We start from the raw sequence: 18,358 nt of genomic DNA, 5'->3' as shown, positions 1-18,358 counted from the left end.
GCTAGCTCAAACATGCTAATACAGCGGGGTAAAAGGGTTAAGCAGCTGAGCTCCTGTGAATCCAAAGCGCGTCAGAACATGTCGTGTAATGAACGCTGCTGTAGAGCAGCAACACCACCTGCAAGTCTACAGCAAAGTCTGCTACAAGAGAATGAGGAAAAGCGTGAAGAAACAAGCGTCCCTCCAGGCTAGAGCAACTTAGAAAGCGTTGGATTTGACTTTTTGGGTTAACAATTCATGATTAAAATGATGCAGCTTTACTGGACTTCTGCCCTATTACGGAAAACTGGTATGCATTTAGTGTCAACCGAAAAAAGGCTAGCTGGTGTAAAGAGTACGTGAAGAGTTAGCTAAATTGCTTTGTCACATTCCAGCCGCTTAGTCATTTAAAGTAAAAAGAAACTGCACACCTATAATTACTTTGGTTGACATAACCATTCAAATATTTTTTGCACGAGCAAGTCTAGTTTAATACGTTAAGCATTTTTTAAGATCTAATTGACCGTGAACTCTTAGATGTAACCATTTAACATCTGAGCTTTAGCTCCACCGTTGACGTCCATTATGTAACACTTCGACAATTTATGCAATTATCGTAATTCCAACGGACTCTGAAGCGGACAAAAGCTGCTTTGCATTGATATACAACACTTTACAGTAGTTTAAGTGTTTACGCAAACATCATAAAACGACGCTTTCTGACGCTCAGAAAAGCAACTATGCGCCAATGTGCAACCCTTTGCTCCCCTAAAGCTAGCACAAAGCTGTTTTCAGAATCCATTGGAGTTGCATTGATTGATTACACGGTTGGTAGTTTCATTAGCGAGTGTGATTTCCTGTCCACCAGTGACAGTTCCGGTTTTAAAGCGTAAGGCGATTCCTACCCCCCTTGCTCCTCCCTATTGCTCATATTGTAGGGAAATTTGAAGATTTAGTGATGTTGAAAGTGTTTTTTTTTTTTTTTAAGGAGGAGCCGCAGCAACTTAGCCCTGACCTCTGCCAGTAGGGCGATCCGAGTCACGCTAAAGTCGCTAAGGTGCTGAGAAGAAACAAATTTTTTCATGTTGGTGTGCTCTGAAGCACAGACATATACATTTAAATACAAGTATTGAGTTTTTGTTTCTGCACGACTTTAGAAAGTTACAAAACCGATGTTATGCATTTTCTGAGCGCTGGCAGCTACACGCCAACTTAGCTCACCGGTGACTATTGATGACATCATTAAGCCGTAGAAACATCAGAATTTTAAAACACCATAAATGTAGAGATAGGGAGAAGCCGCAGGTGTAGGGATTTCAATTTAAATAGAATTTGTGCTGTCAAATTATTTTACCTTTTTTTTTTGGTCAATTCCTATTTTATTTAAGATTTGGTGTCAGCAAATTTAGATTTTGCACCATTTTAGTTTCTTTTATTCATCATTTAGGCCTTTTTAACATTATTCAGATTATACAGTGGAATTCATGAAGTACTATCCTTTATATTAGTAATTTGTTATATTATTTGGCCTTTTTGAAATGCAATTTTATCATACAAGCAAGAAATATTAAAATTATTCAAAAAACTGTATTTTACGTTTATTATTTTTATCTTTAAACATTTTCATAGGTTCATGAGGTACTATTATACCATGCAGAGTCAGTTACCGGTAGTTACTTTTCTCTTCGGCTCGAGTAGATTGAGAAATTAGCTTAGGTTAAGTCTGATCAAACAACGTTTCAAATGAGTTGTGACAGTTATTTTGTGTGTGGGAGGGTGATGTCTGCAAACTGCTGGAGGAAATGTACCACCAACAGCACACCCACTGTGATAATCTCATTTAAACTGTAAACCTGAACAAGTTAGCAACAACTAAGAAGTCTGCGATCAGAAAAGAGTCCCAACTTTCTACGTGTGGTAACCACTGTCATGAATTCTTGAGCAGGTGTGAGTTTGAGAAAAAGCAGAAACACATTTCTCACAATCTTCCCTTAAGTGTCGAAGTGTTCTGGCTTCTTTCTCCGAACGGACATCAAGGTTTTCATATCCTACAGGGATCATTAAGATGTGCTCTCTCTTTTTCTTGGGTTTGTTTTTGTGTATTTTTATTATGAGGGGCTTATTGAATTATTTTATTGCACGAGTCGGGATTAGTGTTTTTGCATTCTTGTTTGTTTTTATGTACAGCACCTTGAGCTGTTTTCTTTACATGAAATGTGCTTTAGAAATCAAATTCATATGAATTTTGCTCCAGCAGTGTGAATATAGACGATACGTCGAAAATTAAGTGTTATTATTCTCTAAAGGAAATCTGTTAACAGCACTTCAAACAAAATACACAGACTCACCTTCGGCCCAGGTAGACCTTCCCCTATTTGTCCTCTCTCCCCTGGAGCTCCCTGAGGTCCTTGAGGTCCCTAAATTTTACAACAAAAAAAGGATAAAAACCCCAATTCAAGTAATCAATTAGTTTTATTTCATTTTTTAAAATAGCTTGAAATCCTAGTCAGCAAATGCTGTGAAAAGTATTGACACCCTTCTATTATTTGTTTGGCATAGTTGTCATTCTTGCATTGCTCAGAACATTGAGAAAAAAAAGAATATTTTCAAAAACTAAGTTTGTACAAAAATATTTTTGACACAATTGTATTTACTCAAAGAAAGCACCTAAACCTTATTTGTTATTTGTTGAAAAGTAATTGCCCTCCTTTCTTAATCATAAATGAGCGACACAGTGCCTTTAAATTCAGTCATTGGTGTCATCTCCCCACTTCATGGGTTGTGAATGCACTGGTATCACAGCATCGGACTTTATTGGTATCACACAACTGCTTTGGTAGCCCAAGAGATCGCCACCAAAATAAACCTTACCCAAACAAAACAAAAAGACAAAACAATAATTACTACATAAACTTGCATTCAAGCATTAAACAGCTTCAATGAGTCTAAGGTCCATGAATGGACCCTAGTTACATGGCTTCTCATGGAACCTAAACTGATGTTGGTTGGTCTGTGCTCTCCAACTCACCGGTGGTCCAGATTCACCAATTCCTGGAGGACCTGGAGGCCCTGGTTGCCCCTGGAAACCAACATCACCCTGGCGAAAGCAAGGAATGTTCCGATGAAGGGCGACAAGAAAGCAGGTTATTATGTTTTATGCTTTTCCAAAACAGTAGTGTCAACAACTTTACCTTGGGCCCCGGAAGACCAATCCCCGTCTCTCCTTGGATTCCAGATGGCCCAGGAAGTCCCCTTTCCCCCTATAAAATGAAAAGACAGGGATGTCTGATCAAAGATGTGCCTTTGATAAACAGTGTAGCAGTTGCTAGAGATAAAGACCTTCCGACCTGATTGGTTCAAATCAGCTGTTTCCAAGTGGATCCCTTTAGCTCAGACTTAATTTGTGCAAATCACCGCTTTTTTCCCCTCTAAAGCTGTAAATCGCAGCCTTTGTGTTCAGCAGGGGGGCACATAGGAAGGCTGAGAGGGGTGTGGAAGTGCTGGTAGGTACATACCGACAATTTTTCCCCCCTTGCCCTTTCCAGCAAGTTAGGACAATGCTTAGAGGCAGACATTAGCCTGCTATTCAGGTGATATAGGGTGACAGCCAGACCATTAACATGAACATTCTTCCAAAATAATTAGGAGGCGAGCACTTGGTGGGAAGTGTGTGCTTGTGGTGGAATTGGCAGGTATAACACGGGAGAAGAGGCTTAAAAAGTGGGAACAGACAAATAAGCTGACAAGGTAATAACAGATGAGGCACTTCAGAGGCTCTGAAATGTCACAGCGGCAGTAGATCGTAGCTAACAAATAAGTGTTCGTATGTACAGTCACCTGATCATCAGTGTAGAGGTACGTGACATTTGTGATGTTATTTATGCCAGTGTTAGATGGATTTGATCCAAAGCATTTAAATGTCAGCTTCGTGAAGCATGTGATATTTACTGTAAGCTATTCTCAGAATAAGTCTGATCAGTCGGCTTTTTATATCTGTAACTTTTTTTTTCCCCTTTCACCTTCTCAAATCTTAAGGCTTTTGATCAGCTTCTTACATTGACTTGACCTAACACTTCAGGTTTTCCAACAACAGTTATTAAGTCATAGATTTGATCTTTAGCTCTGCCAGAGACAGAACTAAACCCCATTTTTACCCCTAAATGTCCTTGAAAGTGATCATTACCAATCTAACAACTGTTGGTTTCTCCTCCTAAACAGATGAAGATTAATATTAAGCATTTAGTCTTCAGAGTCCTGAAACTTGTGGTCAAATCAAGTTTGTAACACTAAATATTTTCTGAAAAATGAGGTCATTTATACAGTAAAATAAGTGCTGATTGTTATGCTAATATGTTAAAGCCATATTTCATGTTTATCTGAAGCCACTGTTTACAAATTCTCCTCTACGTGGGGCCGGCCATTGGTGCTGAGCGGAGCTGGATCTTATTTTTTTAAAATATGCAAAATGACAAAATGAATTTGTGTACCAGACCCTGGCGTATAAGAAAATTACACCTGAAAAAGAACTTTAATAATCCCATTAAAAACCTTTTGCATTACATTATAATTTAGGCTACATTTTACCAGGAAGCGGCACTGGCTGTGGCTCAGAACTAAATTAATAAAAGTCATTTCATATTAAATAAAAATGAAATGCCATAAATAAAGTGACTATTCGCAGATGATTTTCCAAATGAACTTTTTTCTTGGTCACACGGATCCAGAGGAAGGGTTAAGTTTAGGATTACGGGTTAGGGTTAAGCTGCAGCCTGTTTCCATGTTTCACCAATGGTACAGACGCAATATAAGGTCCTGACTTAAGTGGCGTCCTGTGGGGGGGCCACTGTTAAAAATCTGAACTCTGGCAAGGTCACCGCGTCGTGTCAACCAATCAGGGCCTCAGCTTTGGGCACGTGACGTTTTCATTGACAGCAGGTAGAACACACATCCAGAATGGTGGATGGATCCGACCGTTCTTCTCCTGAACTTCCATCCATTTTCTCAACCCGCTGTATCCCCTTTAGAGCAGCGGGGTTTCTGGAGCTCGTCCCAGATTCTGTTGGGCAAAGGCGGGTAGACCCTGGACAGTCTATCCCAGTCTGGAGCTGGAGCGATTATTATCACTATGCCGGCTATCTTACATGTAAAGTCACTGTAATATAACATTTTAAGAAAATATTAAATCATATTTTTTAAATTGCAAATCAACTAAAGGATAAATTGTAAAAAAAAAGTGTCTTTTTCTTAGTTAAAGTACATTACAGTTCCCCCAGCAGGGGACACTATGATGCTACGTTCACACCGCATAACACCACCACATTTAAGCAACCACTTTCAATGAATCATCTATGTAAATGTGCGTGTGTGCAGGTTTTGGGCTTACCCGTTCACGTGGCGCTAAGCAAGTTTCTATGCACAAAATGCATGGCAATTGAACATGCGTCAAAAGTCACGCCAGTTGTACTGTGACCGATCAGGGACTTGGATTTGGCAGGGACGTATGAATAGGGTACTTTTTCGTTGACTGAAGTGTCGACCATTTGAAAAGTGATTGTGAAGGAGAAGTTAACAATTGTCGTTTGACACTGAATCAGACATACTGTAAATCGGAATAAAGATGTGAAAGAAAAAGCCTGAAGCATAATTTATGCAATTTAGACCATTTTAATATTATGGACCCAGTTTAGCACGTGCTGGTTTGCGGCGCCTTCCGTCCGTGAAACCAGGGTTCGAATCCGGGCTGCTCCCTATTCCCTTCTCTGCTTCTGTGCCGGTCCCAAGCCCGGTTAAATTGAGAGGGTTGCGTCAGTAAGGGCATCCGGCGAAAAACAATGCCAAGTTAACCATGCGTCTCATCTTCGAAAGAGATCGTTTCGCTGTGGCGACCCGTGATGGGAAAAGCCGAAAGGGAAAGAAGAAGAGACCATTTTGATATTTTGCACCAAACCTCTTCCAACTGCAAGTTTATGCGCTAGTATCAAGTAGCGACAGTCCAGTGTGAACACCGAATGCTAAAAGCGCGTTCAAAAACCCGAATTCTAAAAAGTGATGACTGTTCCATCTGCCCTGCGGATTAAGTACCGCCGTTTAAAACTTTAATCCCTATAAGCTACTTTGACGTGGTTTGACGTGGACAATGGCACAAGTAAAGAGTACAATATAACTCCATCAAGACTACAAGTCAGTGTGCACTAAACTGTCCATGAGTAACAATTAAAGCAAGGAACCGCATTTTTTTGCATTGATTCAAAACGCACGCTTTTAAACAGAAGACGCTAAGGTACACTTGGGAACCTCGTTCTCTAGTCTCTGATGGCCCTTGAAGAGCTTCACAGAACCGCACACAAACGGCCGAGAGAAACCTTTCTGCGCTTGTGATGGAGGTCACGCGCTCGTGTCAGCTTTGAGGACAGATTCACAGCAGAAACCTCCACGTCAGCGTGCAGACAGAAGAAAGCTTTTCGTGTCGGGAAAACAACCTGTAAAAACCTTGGAGGGTCCTATGGATCCTGACAGCATACTGTTTGTTTTTGTTGCCTCTTGTCCTCAAGGCCATTACTAACATTTTTACACGCTTAATAACATGTTGCTGAGGAAGTCAGGCAGCAACACTGTTGATACCTCGTTCACTTTTGTTTTCTCGCCTGGAAGTCTTTAGTTGAGTCTTTTAAGAGGCGTCTTTGAGGAATTGTGGTGAACCCCTTCTTACATTTTTTAATGACAGCACAACAAACAACAATGAAGAATACCTGTACCGGTAATTCATCCTGTAATCTTAAGACTGCTGATGATTACTTTGTTCATAGCTCTAAGGACTTTTCCATCATCAGACGATTTTCTGTAAAGCCAGAGGCATTCCTTGAAAAGTGTCTAGTTTTGCATTTGTGCAGATGAGCTGTTTTTCTCTCACAGTCAGCTCTTTACATTTGCCCTCGGGAGACACCTGCGTGCCGGCGGTTTGTGTATTCTTGCATACCAGAGCAGTCGTCACTAATATTTCAGGAGAAACTCATGACAATGTCGAGAAGTGCGTTTCCAAACAAGTGGGATTATCAGCAAAATGATCACATTTTGCTGATAATCCATCTACTGGTTGTGCAGATGTTGTGCAGAAGCTGAGCATGCAGCGTCTTGCGCGCGCCAGACATCAATGTGACTTGTTGAACTCTGAACGGCCCTCAACGGACCACACCAAGAGCAATTTGTTCTTGACGACTAGAAAAATAGATGACAAAATAATTAACCTGTTTGTTTTCAGTACCGTATTTACAAAGACAGTCTGAAGAAGCATTGACAAGTTCTGTTCCAGGACATTTTGTCCACGTCTAGTTTCCATCGAGGTAGATCGATCTTAGAAATTAGAGTAAAATGTGAATTCTGCAGTTAACTGATGATAGTTTTGTTAGTGTTGTATTCAGCTAACTCAAGCTATGTAACCATGATTGAAAACACAAGGTCGTGTTTTCATGAGCTAATTGCTGTGGTTGAGGACACGGAGTACAGAACTGTAAAAACTGTTTGGCTCCTTTCTTACATAATGTTTGGTTCAGATTGACCAACAAATGATATCATCAGACATGAAACAGTACATTTGCAGTAACTGCAGTTCATTTTTCGCATTGTGATAAAATAATAATTCTTTTTTAATTCTTTAATGGATTTCCAGGATGTGATCCAGCATCTCGGTGACGTTTCTGTCTAGATAAAATCATGTCAATTTTTATTTGTTCTATTCTTGTAACTTTTTTTCTCCTCTATGATCCTTGGTCAAACCCATACCATCACTCTACCACTGCCGTCTTTGATTGTTACTATGATTTTATTCCCTTTCAAGACATTTCCTCTTCTGTCCTATCAGTCCACAAAATACTTGTACAACATTTTGGGGAGAATTCAGATTTTTTTGTCAAATGTGATAAGAGTCTTTGGGATTTTTGTTCCACGATGTCTTTCACTGACCTTTGGCATGAATCCCTGTTGGTCAAGTCTTTTTCTGACTGTTGAACTTCAGTGAGGCCTGCAGTTTTTCTGCAATGGTTTGCCGCTTTATGACCCGGGTGCTTTCTTGTCCTACTCTTGGGAGTCATTTCGGGGTGCTGGTCTCTACAGGAAAGTTCTTTATTGCTTTCTGGGATTCTAAGACAAAGGCTCTCACTGTGTTTCTCTATAGTACAAAGGTTTTACTGACCTTTGGAGAGCAAACATGTTGCATTTCTTCATACAACAGCATGCTTTGACATTTAAGAAGAAAATTAAGAGTGGTCCAGTCTGATAGTTAAGGTTTATTTTTGAGGTCTCTAATACGTTTTAGGATTATTTACAGAAGGGTTTTTTTTTATTTCCTTGCTTTACTTTCATTTTTGATGTACTTGTTCCCACCCAACTGAATGGTGTGTGCTAAACTCTTCTGGTTTTAAAAGGTAATTCTAAAGTGCAAAAACTATAATACTCTAATTCCAGGAGCCCAAAATTACTTTATTTTGTAAGAAATGTTAGTAAAAATTCCCTTTAATCTGAAGTTTGTGCCAATTCAAGGTTCCTACATGTCACTTGCAGTCAACTCTTATACAAAACTTTAAGCTGATTTGATAGTGCATTTCAAATGTTTGTGAAATAGTCATGGGGGGTTTATCTGGAGATGTAGTAAAGGCAGTGTTTTTCAACCAGTGTGCCACGGCACACTAGTGTGCCGTGGGAAATTGCCCTCATTAACTGATTTAACAACATTTCCCATCTCCAGGATTTCAGCTCTCTGTTCATCCAAACAGGCCCTGATAAAACACTGAGGAGTTAGGAATATAAAAGATCGTAAAATACTTTTTCTTTGCGTTTATTTTATTTTATTAAAGACATTTTGATAAGAATGACGTTACCACGCTTCAGCTGCAGCTCCGGCTGTATTTTGGAAAAGTCCCGTCGCTTTAACTGTCTCCACCAATCATTTTTGGGGAGCTTAATCACATGTCATCAGTCTGACCAATCAGAAGTGGTTAAAGTCTTCACTTCCTTGTCCCGATTTAGCTCGTAAAGTCGCTCAGTTCTAACAAAAATAGCAGCTAAAGCTCGTCTTTAGCGCTGTAGCTTTCCACAGAGTCCGGTATCAGACCGTGGAACAAGTGAACAAAACAATAAAGCTCCGAAAAGCGATCTCCGCCGGCCGTTTTCTGCACTTCCGAAAAGCGATCTCCGCCGGCCGTTTTCTGCACTACATCTCCCATGATGCATTGGGTTGTGAGAGTGACAGCGTACAAGGAGATCTGTTGTTAAACGTCTTGAAACCAACGAACACACATCAAACTGTTTTTAAATCTTCTAACTTAACTTTTATTGCATCTTTTAGAAAAAAACAGCTGCAGTTTCCAGCTTTTTCTGCAACAATTATCACAAAAATGCATGTGAGACTGTGGAAGGAGGGGCTGTAGATCAATACAGACTGAGTTTCTCCTTTTTTTTTTTTTTTTGGATGCTGGTGTGCCGCGGGATTTTTTTAAGGTTAAAGTGTGCCGTGGCTCAGAAAAGGTTGAAAAACACTGGTATAAGGACTTACCTTTTTACCCATCAGACCTTCAGGTCCCACATCCCCAGTTGGGCCAGGGAGACCCTAAAAAAAAGTTAAAAACCATAAGAATTCCTGTTAAATCCCATAAATTGTCAACACTTTTATGGAAAAAACAAAATCAGCTTTAGTGTGATTGATAGTTAGAGACCTGAAGTCCACGGTTTCCTCTCGGACCAAGACTTCCTTCAGGACCCTAAAAAAATAAGGAAAAGTATTTACTATCATCACTACCACAATTTCCTAGAAAAAAAGTCCAAATGGATATTGAGCCACGATTCTAATACATTAGAAATCCTAATAAAACTAATCTTAATAATGTTAATACTGGTAAAACGTACTCTATCTCCTTTCACTCCAGGTGTGCCACACTCTCCTCTCTCCCCCTGGAAGAGAACAGTTTAGTTTAGACTTCAATAATTTACCTCTCATAACAGCACTGACTTCATGAAAATAAGGTCTTTAAAATTAAATGTTTTATGTACCCGCACTATAGCCATACACAGGGTTACGCATTTACAAAACCTTATGGTTCATTTTTAAGATCTTAGGGAGGAAGGGAAAAAGGGCTTCAACAATACCTTTTCTCCTTTGTATCCGGGTTTTCCCTGCGTGTACAGAAGAACCAAGAACATCACCACAGAGGCACGAAAAAGGCTTTTGCTTGCCCGTTTTAGTGTTTGGCTCTCAGCTCACCTCCGCTCCTTCCCGACCTGGAAGTCCACCAAGGCCGCTTTCACCCTATGAAAACATTTTGACTTTACACACAACAGAAATAACCTTAAAACACACCAGAGTTGTTGGTTTTTAGTTAAATTCTCCCACCTTTTGACCTTTTGCACCAGGACTACCATCATCTCCAGAGCGACCCTTTTTACCCTAAAAAATAAAAACCCACTGGTGTTATTTAGTGGAATCTCTATCATTGGGAATTCAGTTTTGCAACATTTGCTGACCCTTTAGGGCCGTCTCTAAGTATTGGAGTTTTATCTTGAGCCAAAATAAATAAATAAACAAACTACAAAATGTCCATTTCTGTTTTACTTCTTTGGATTTCAGTTACGTTTATTTACATGGTCTTTCACCCGAGCACTTAATTGCAGTTTGTCACTAAGAGATGCATCCTACTAAAGTACAACTTAGCAGTAACCATGTTGCTTCCAGTTTGAAGCTCATTTGAAAACAAAACGTACAAGTGCAACTGATGAAGTAGCCACTAAGAGTTAGCCACACAGGTTAATTAGTCTACATGCGCTTCAGAACAATAGAAAACAAAAAAGTTGGTGATACTTGTTTTCGTTTTTTTTATTTGGCTTGTATTTTTTTTAGTAGTGCCATCAACATTTCCATGTTTTTCTCCATTTTATTTTATGTTTGACTTCCAAATTGTGCACAAACAAGCATGCAGTCTTATTTTGGTAAGCGACTATCAAAATTTTCATTTTTACGTTGACTTTTTTTCCCCATTCTTCATCTTTTTTTCTCTCTGTGTTCTTTCTTTTTTAACCTTCAATGCAATAAAAGTTGAAATGATGACGTCGTGGCAAAAACACGAAATCCGAAAAACCCTTTCCATTTGACTTTTTACCTAAAGTTTTGCATTGATAATTCTTTCGTGTCCAAATAAAAAGCCAAACAACACAATTATTTTCAAATTTAAAGTTTGTTTTTGGGCTCTTCCTTGTCTGATAGCAGATGAGTCAGAGGCGCTGAAAGCCGTTTGCATGCGAGCTTAGACAAACCAGCATCTGTTTTTTAAACCGAGACTGTGCCTCTTCTTATCTTCAGAGTTTTAGCTTCTCTGTGTCTCCATTATGCACGTCTCGCTTTTGTCAATGTGTCGCTGTGCTGATGTGAAACAGCTGAGCTTCAGGGTGGGGGTGGGGGGGTGGGGGGTAATTACTCCGCTCTCGTCTGGAGAGGAAAATTTCAAAGACGATCAACTTTGTCCGATTCGTGCTGACCTTGTCTTTGCAATGAAAGGCCTGGGCGACCCGTGACATGTTTGGCAGGCAAACAAAGTCCTGCATGTAACGTTTTATCTGCTGAACATGTGTCCTGGGACGTGTCTAACACCAGACACGACGGTGCCCCCTTATGTGTAAATATACGTTTAGGCCTGCTCTCAAGAAACCACTGGAAAAATGTGAAGCATTCTCGTTACTTTCACTGCCTCGGAGGAACAGGGCTTTTCAAAAGGACGGAAATGACTAAAACGCCTTGAACCCCACAGTTCTGAGAGCTGCAGAGGCATTTTTCAACTCAAATGAGGTGGTTTGTCTTTCAGCGATGAATTTGAGTTTATATGACCCAATAGAGGCAAGTTCTTGCAAATAGGCCAAAGCTACCAAAGTAGGGTAGTTAAAGTTGTGAAAAAGGATGATCGGAAGTAACATTAGACCAATACAAAAAAGCTGTTTGGGGGACATTAAAACCTCCAGACTGTGGGGGCAAATACTCACAGCAGGGCCGGCAGGTCCCCTCTCGCCTTTCTCACATTTGCACAGGCTCTGAACCGTTGGACACTTCAAAAACAGGAACAGAAGAGTTAGACCGTGACGACAAACAATGGCAAATATGAGTTTAGGCTGGGAGCCCGGAGGACTTACCCCTTCATCTGCGACTGCCACCTGTGGGGCAGAAAAACAACAACATCAGGAGGATGGTAGATTTACGGCATCGTTCTGAATTCATTGCAACAGTACAATTCAAAGCTGATAGTTTAGACCAACTTGTCGCGTTGACTTATGCTGCTAATTTGTTGGAGGATGTCGATTGATGCGCTCGACTTTTTCAGCCGTTTGTGGGTTTGATGGTGTTGGAGGGGAAAGGAGGACTGTCTGGCTAGTTATTGCATTCTGTGGAAAATGTTTAAGCAGGATTGCTTCTTGTTAATTTAGCTTGAATGCTAAATCTGCCTTGTACCTCTTTTCTGTTTCCTCATCTCTTCTTGTGGAGACTAACACTGTTAATTGGCACGGACCAGCTGGTCAAACTTCTCTCCATGAGCATGTTTGCTTCTTCGCTCACTTTTATTCCCCATTTCTTCATTTCACTAAACGTTGAGGGAGACTCGTGGTTTGGTCTGTAAATAGCAGCTTTATTTTTCTTTGAAGTTGAAGGCTCTTCTTCAGTTTCCTAACTGGCTCTTGTCTCCCCAAAGAAACTTACGAACACGTCTGCTTGGATCTTGTTAACTTTTAGCTTTGGGGTTGTAACTTAGCTAGCGCTCCAAGGAATGACCAGCAATGAACAGAATCTGGTGGTTTTCCAAAATTTTCTGATGGCGGACTGCGTACAGGTAGTTGTTAATGGTCCGGGGGTTGGGAACCCCGGATTTAATGGGAACGCACGTAGAAAAACGACGAGTTGGGAACACCAAAACGTCAAAAAGTGATGAGGAGGGGGCCCGGAAAATACGTCCATACATGACGAGTCTGGAGCTAGAATGTGCTGGCTGCACCAACAACAAGAGCTGCACCAATTAAAAAAGAGACGCCCATCGTATTAGTTTTGCGTCAAGTTCGGGTCCAGGTCTGGGTCCACATGACCCAGCGCCTGGGTCGTAATCTGGACAGGGGTCCACTAGTTATGCTCTTCTTAAGCCTTTCAATGTAAAATATATCCATATATATATATGAAGTATATTACCTTTCCCTACATGTGGGTGTCGCCCATTTCATGTCAACCTAGAGCCAGCCTCGGCAGCAGGTCTGCGTTTCGCCCACAGAAACAAACAACATCTTGAATTTTGCAGAGAGCTTTGTGCAAACCGTGCATATAAATGAAAGCGTTTTTGAGGATCCCTGCTAGCTCCGTGGAGAAATTCGGTGTGTGTGTTAGCCTGGAGGCGGTGCTAGAAGTGCAAGGTCTTCCTAGAAGGGGCGTTTCCGCACTTTGTGACGTCACAATGTGAGAACCCACTCGATTTCACGGACTGGGGAGGGGGCTGGTGCTCAGAGAGCAGGTTTTTAAAGGAATGCTCAAATGAGTGAATGGAACAAAATACCACTTTGGGGTTGTTTTATGTGAGGAATAAACATTATAATACACATAAAAGCTCAAAAAAGTTGATTTGGTACGATATAGGCTCTTTAAGGGAAGTGCGGGCGTGTCTTGCGCTCCCTAGAGACCATTAAGGTCAACATCAAAGGGATGTCATGAAAACGGAATGTACGATTGCCATGCGTGTGGCAAGTGTGTTGTGATTATTTTTTTTTACAATAGAATAATGCAAGTTACACACACTTATGTGTGGGTAATGCTGTCACACGGTGCCCTTATGCTGCACTCTAGTCACTAGTAAAGTGTGCATACTGGGCCCATGAATGCTGCAGGCATGGGGTGTGCACGTGATGCGTAAGTACGTGTAGGACACCTGTAGGATGCCCACTCTACAACTATTGTATAATTTTCTCGTTTTTAACAGTCAGGCTATGTGCAACAGAACAAATGGGCCCCCTGCGCAGAGTTGGAAGGAGTATAAAAATTTTTAAATCTGTTGGACACACTGCCATCTCACCTACCTCATCTTTACTTACCCTTGCTTATTATTTAAGCGTTTGCTACAATCCGTTGCCCGCAGCATGCCCGTAGGAAAAGAATCTCCATGAATATTTTCATTCTGTAATCGTCCCTAATTATTCTGTGCTGCATTCCAAATCAAAGATTTTACTCAATAGAACTTCTTTCACCCCTTTCTTCTACCGTTGGCACAGAAGTTTCCTTGAGGTTTGTGTGCATAGAACCGTCAGACCCACTCAGCTGCAGTGACTTTCTTTAAAGCTGAAGACAACTTCTAAGAAAAAGTTCAGGGTTCACAACTGTTGTTTAAAACAAACCACATGCATTTCTTTTGTAAAGTAGCCTCACTGTGTATTCCAGCTCATGTTTCTGGAGCTCAGACAGGTATGAAGGTCCACCACGACACATGGCTTCCCCTAAAGGACTCGTATGTTGAATGCAGACGGGGGGAGATTAAAGACGTTTCTACACAGGCGGGTGCATGCTTATGACATACAGATGCTGCCTGAACAAGGAAATGAGATGAAAGTCTGATCCTTGCTGCTGCTGGGCTCTTGCGTGCCACTAGAATGCGGTATGTCAAATGCTGTACTCTGGAAGCCAGAGTGCAAGCTTTCAATAAAGTTTTTCATCCATCACTTTGGGGATGCAGAACACTTGTGTCAACAGTAAAGCTCGACTCTGAAGTCGAAGAATTTCTTTGGGACGATGTTGCTTGCTTGCCTTTTTCGATCTGGATTGAAGCGCACGATTTTTCCCGCAAAGAGGTTTAATTTGAAGCACATGCTCCGAGCAGAAGTCTGGGGGTCCATCCAGGATGTTGCTCCGAACCTCACACAGCAATTAATGAATTTATTTACTTGTAAAAGTTGGAAATAAGGGCCAACTTTTGCCTTTGATGACTTTCATGAAGCGCCGACATGACTTCACATTCTATAATCAGCTGTTGATTTGAGATGATGGTACGAGCTAATTCGAGCAGGCCCGTTACTATAGCAGCAGGTGTATGAAAAGGGATTCAATAAGCCGAGAAATCATCGCACCAAGGGGCATCAACAACAGAAACAAGGGAAGTAATTACAGGGTGCGCGGAGGAGCTAAAAACACCACCGTTTGGAGAACGTCTGTCTACATAATCACTTTTTGAAGCTTCAGAACCATAAACGTCTACCCTGAGGAGAAAGGCAATTAACAAACATACATGCAATTTCACAGGAACCTTTAGGGCCACAGATATGCTCCTTAACGACTTTGGGCTATTTGGTGCACGCCTGAGCATGCATACCAAAACATGTCATCACGTGAATCCTCTAATGAAACTGTATTAAGAGGGTTTATATGATCTCGACAGCTTTTTCTGTTTTGAAAAGTGTCTGTTTGCTGGTTACACAAAGACGAAGCACACAATGGCAGTGCGGCAAGATAGCAAGATGAGGTTTGGCAAGTAACATGCAAGGAAATGTCTAGACTTACAATCTCCTGGATGACTTTTGCCACAATGCCTGCATCCTGCAGGTTGTGCACATTGCGGGAAGATCCAGCGATCCGACTCAGATGAGCGATGTTGGCGGCCTCATTGGCTTCAGGAGTGATCCCTATTGTGAAGAACTTAATTCCCTGGTTCATTGCGTCTGCCATGGCTGCAGATATGTCGGGGTTCCTGGGGTGGGAGATGCCATCAAAGAGCAGGATGGCCAACTTGATGCTGTTGATGCTCGATTCCTCTAGGTAAATGCGGGTGAGGTTAGTGATCGCGTAGGTCGTGTAGGTGCCGTGGCCGATGTAAGCCATTGGAGTAACTCTAGCCTTGAAGTCTTCAACGCCCCTCCAATTGCTGAAGTTCCGCTCTATGATGACATGGCTGCTGTACTGTAGTAGAGCAGCTCGAAAGCCGAGTCCACGGCCCGACTGCAGCCGGGCACTTTGCAGGCGGTCCACCACGTCAATGACGAAGCGCTTCTCCTGGGCATGGTTGTCTTTGGCGCTCTCTGAGCTGTCAACCAGAAAAGCCAAGTCCATCCTGCAGTCATCGTCGAGGGCAGCTGAGGAGAAGGAGGGCCTGGCTTAAACGATTGAAAGTTCCATTTACATGAAAGCTTCTTTTACCTAGATTTACCTCTTCAACATTTGCTCATGTGTGTCATATTTAGTGTTCATTTTTCAGTTTAGTTGTTCAAAAAAAATGTTTAAATGTAGATTTCTTTCTTTTAGGAATTTAGGATTTGTTCTATTGCTCATGTTCGCCAATGAATGTATCCGTCCACAAAAACATCCTTCAGCATCAACCCAACAGGAGTTTTGTTCTCGTCTTTTTCACAATCTCAAAATTTGGAAAAGCAGAATTATCGCGTATTTTAGTGACATCTACAGCGTTCTCTGCAAAGGTCGACTTAGCTGATATGTGACAGAAATGCGACGTTCACAACAGGCTGGGAAACGTGGCCACTTTCAATGGAAAGTCCATGTACAAAACGGGCATAAATGCACATTTCGGGCTTCTGCATTTAAAATTCTTAAGACCCCATGTCACTGCACAAGTTTTTACGTCCGTTTTCAGGCTCTTTTTACAAAACGAGCGACCGTTGAAGGTGCGTTAAAGCAGTTGAACTTTAAACCAATCAGGGACTCGGATTTAGTAGTGACATATCACAGAAGTACCAACCATTTGATAAATGATCATGAAGGAGGGGTTAATAATTGCGTTTGAGCCCGGCCGCAATTATATGAAACAGAGTCTTTTGTGTATCGGAATAGAGCTGTGAAGGAAAAAGCCTAGAGCAAGATTTTGCGCCGTTTTGACATCCTTCCAACTGTACTGTAATGTACTTCGCTACCATCAGGTAGTGACAGTCCAGTGTGAACACTGTATGCTAAAAGCGTGTTTAAGAAGTGGCATTCAGCCGTTCTTAAAAAGCGAATTGCTAGATTTATACGTAAGCTTGATAGTTATGCTAAAATGATTGTCCAAACAAGCAAAGAAAACACCTTTTTTAAAATCCCAATTCATTCCTAAACTCTAAAATTACCAGTAAAAAAAGAAGAAAATAACGCATACTTAGAAAAAGGCTATTGCAAATTCTCTCTTAACTTCCTGCTAATTATTCTATCAAATTAAAAGCACCCTTAGCTTACAGGTTTTTACAAGTGCAAGGCAAAAACAATCATCTGACGGGCCTTTGAAAAGATGAGACGTAAATAGTTTAAGCGCTGATCCATATTTCCCCCCCTCGGAAAATTGCAATAACCTAATAAACGTGACACGCCATTTGGGAGATGAAATGAAAGCAACTCTGTTTGCAGCATAAACTGCCAATTGTTGGAAGGAAGTCTGCGATTTAATATAGGCTTCGGATATTTGACATTAATCTTCAGAGAAATATGTCAGAGACAGAAAAGGCCTGGGGAAACAAGGAGTCTGAGTGAATGAAACGTTTAAGTGACGGAGTGCTGAGCGGACACATGGGAGATGGATTGCTCTGAAAGGGCCTTAGAGACACCATCAGTCCTATTGGACTGCATCCTCTAGCAATGTGGGGATTATATTCCTTATTTCTTTTTAAACTTTATTTATACCTGCAGAAATTCATCTCCGTTTTTTTTTAAGGAAATCTCAAACCCTTCCAAATTTACTTAAGTCTCCAGCTTACATTTCTCATTTAGTGATATGGAATTAGGCGACTGTCTGACTCTTTTCTTGGTCTTTACAATCTCGTCTTCATGATCTTGTGCCAGCAGACCTTGAAGTCCCCAAAAGAGCAGGAGCCAGTGCAGAAAGGGGTCCATGACTTTCCCTGAGAGGACTAAACATAAAAAAAAAACTGCCTTCAGGGGAAAAAGAGCTGGATCACTTAAAAAGAAAAGATGTTTTAGCAAGCATGCATGCGAGAAACCAAAAATCCATACCTTACAATGCTGCCGATCCCTCAAAAGTTATGCAGGAGATTTAGGAAAGCAGTGCAAAGAGGAAAATGAGGGATTCTTCATTCAAAACTTGGTTCCATGTGAAGGATCTTCTTCAAGTGGCTGGCAGTCTGCAGATCACCCAATGCTCATAACATGATGAGAAGCAGCAGCAGCATCGCCGTTCCAAAAGTTAGGACTGTCTCTTCCTCTCTGAAGTTTGGCTCAGCTTGCAGAAACTGGAGGGAAGTCCGGCCCTTTTCTTTCTTTTTTTTTGACTCCCTCACTTTTTTTTTGACTCCCTCACTTCGATTTGGGATGGGAGTGGAGGCAGTAGCGCTCCATAAATCTGTGATCTTGACTGAGGAATGAGCGCCCTTTCTCTTGTTTTATGAAGTC

At 41.3% G+C, this 18,358-nt stretch overlaps 1 protein-coding gene across 3 annotated transcripts in view; it reads right to left on the bottom strand.

Annotated features, from left to right (window-relative positions):
* Positions 1-18,242, bottom strand: part of LOC101170823 (collagen alpha-1(XXVIII) chain) — a 42,334-nt gene extending 24,092 nt beyond the window's left edge. For all 3 annotated transcript variants that reach the window (XM_023965380.1, XM_023965383.1, XM_023965384.1), the window contains exons 1-14: positions 17,963-18,242; positions 17,707-17,859; positions 15,533-16,101; positions 12,145-12,165; positions 11,998-12,060; positions 10,361-10,414; positions 10,232-10,276; positions 10,117-10,143; positions 9,877-9,921; positions 9,687-9,731; positions 9,527-9,580; positions 3,171-3,239; positions 3,008-3,076; positions 2,328-2,396 (exon numbers count right to left, since the gene is read on the bottom strand). In XM_023965380.1, the coding sequence (XP_023821148.1) occupies positions 2,328-2,396; positions 3,008-3,076; positions 3,171-3,239; positions 9,527-9,580; positions 9,687-9,731; positions 9,877-9,921; positions 10,117-10,143; positions 10,232-10,276; positions 10,361-10,414; positions 11,998-12,060; positions 12,145-12,165; positions 15,533-16,101; positions 17,707-17,842 (1,266 nt within the window). In that variant the 5' untranslated portion in view covers positions 17,843-17,859; positions 17,963-18,242. The remainder of the gene's footprint in view (positions 1-2,327; positions 2,397-3,007; positions 3,077-3,170; positions 3,240-9,526; positions 9,581-9,686; positions 9,732-9,876; positions 9,922-10,116; positions 10,144-10,231; positions 10,277-10,360; positions 10,415-11,997; positions 12,061-12,144; positions 12,166-15,532; positions 16,102-17,706; positions 17,860-17,962) is intronic.
* Between the last annotated feature and the right edge of the window lie 116 nt (positions 18,243-18,358).

The sequence above is a fragment of the Oryzias latipes genome, chromosome 2 (genome assembly GCF_002234675.1).
Source record: "Oryzias latipes chromosome 2, ASM223467v1".
Classification (NCBI taxonomy): Eukaryota; Metazoa; Chordata; class Actinopteri; order Beloniformes; family Adrianichthyidae; genus Oryzias; species Oryzias latipes.
This window is presented reverse-complemented; position numbering and strand designations above follow the sequence as displayed.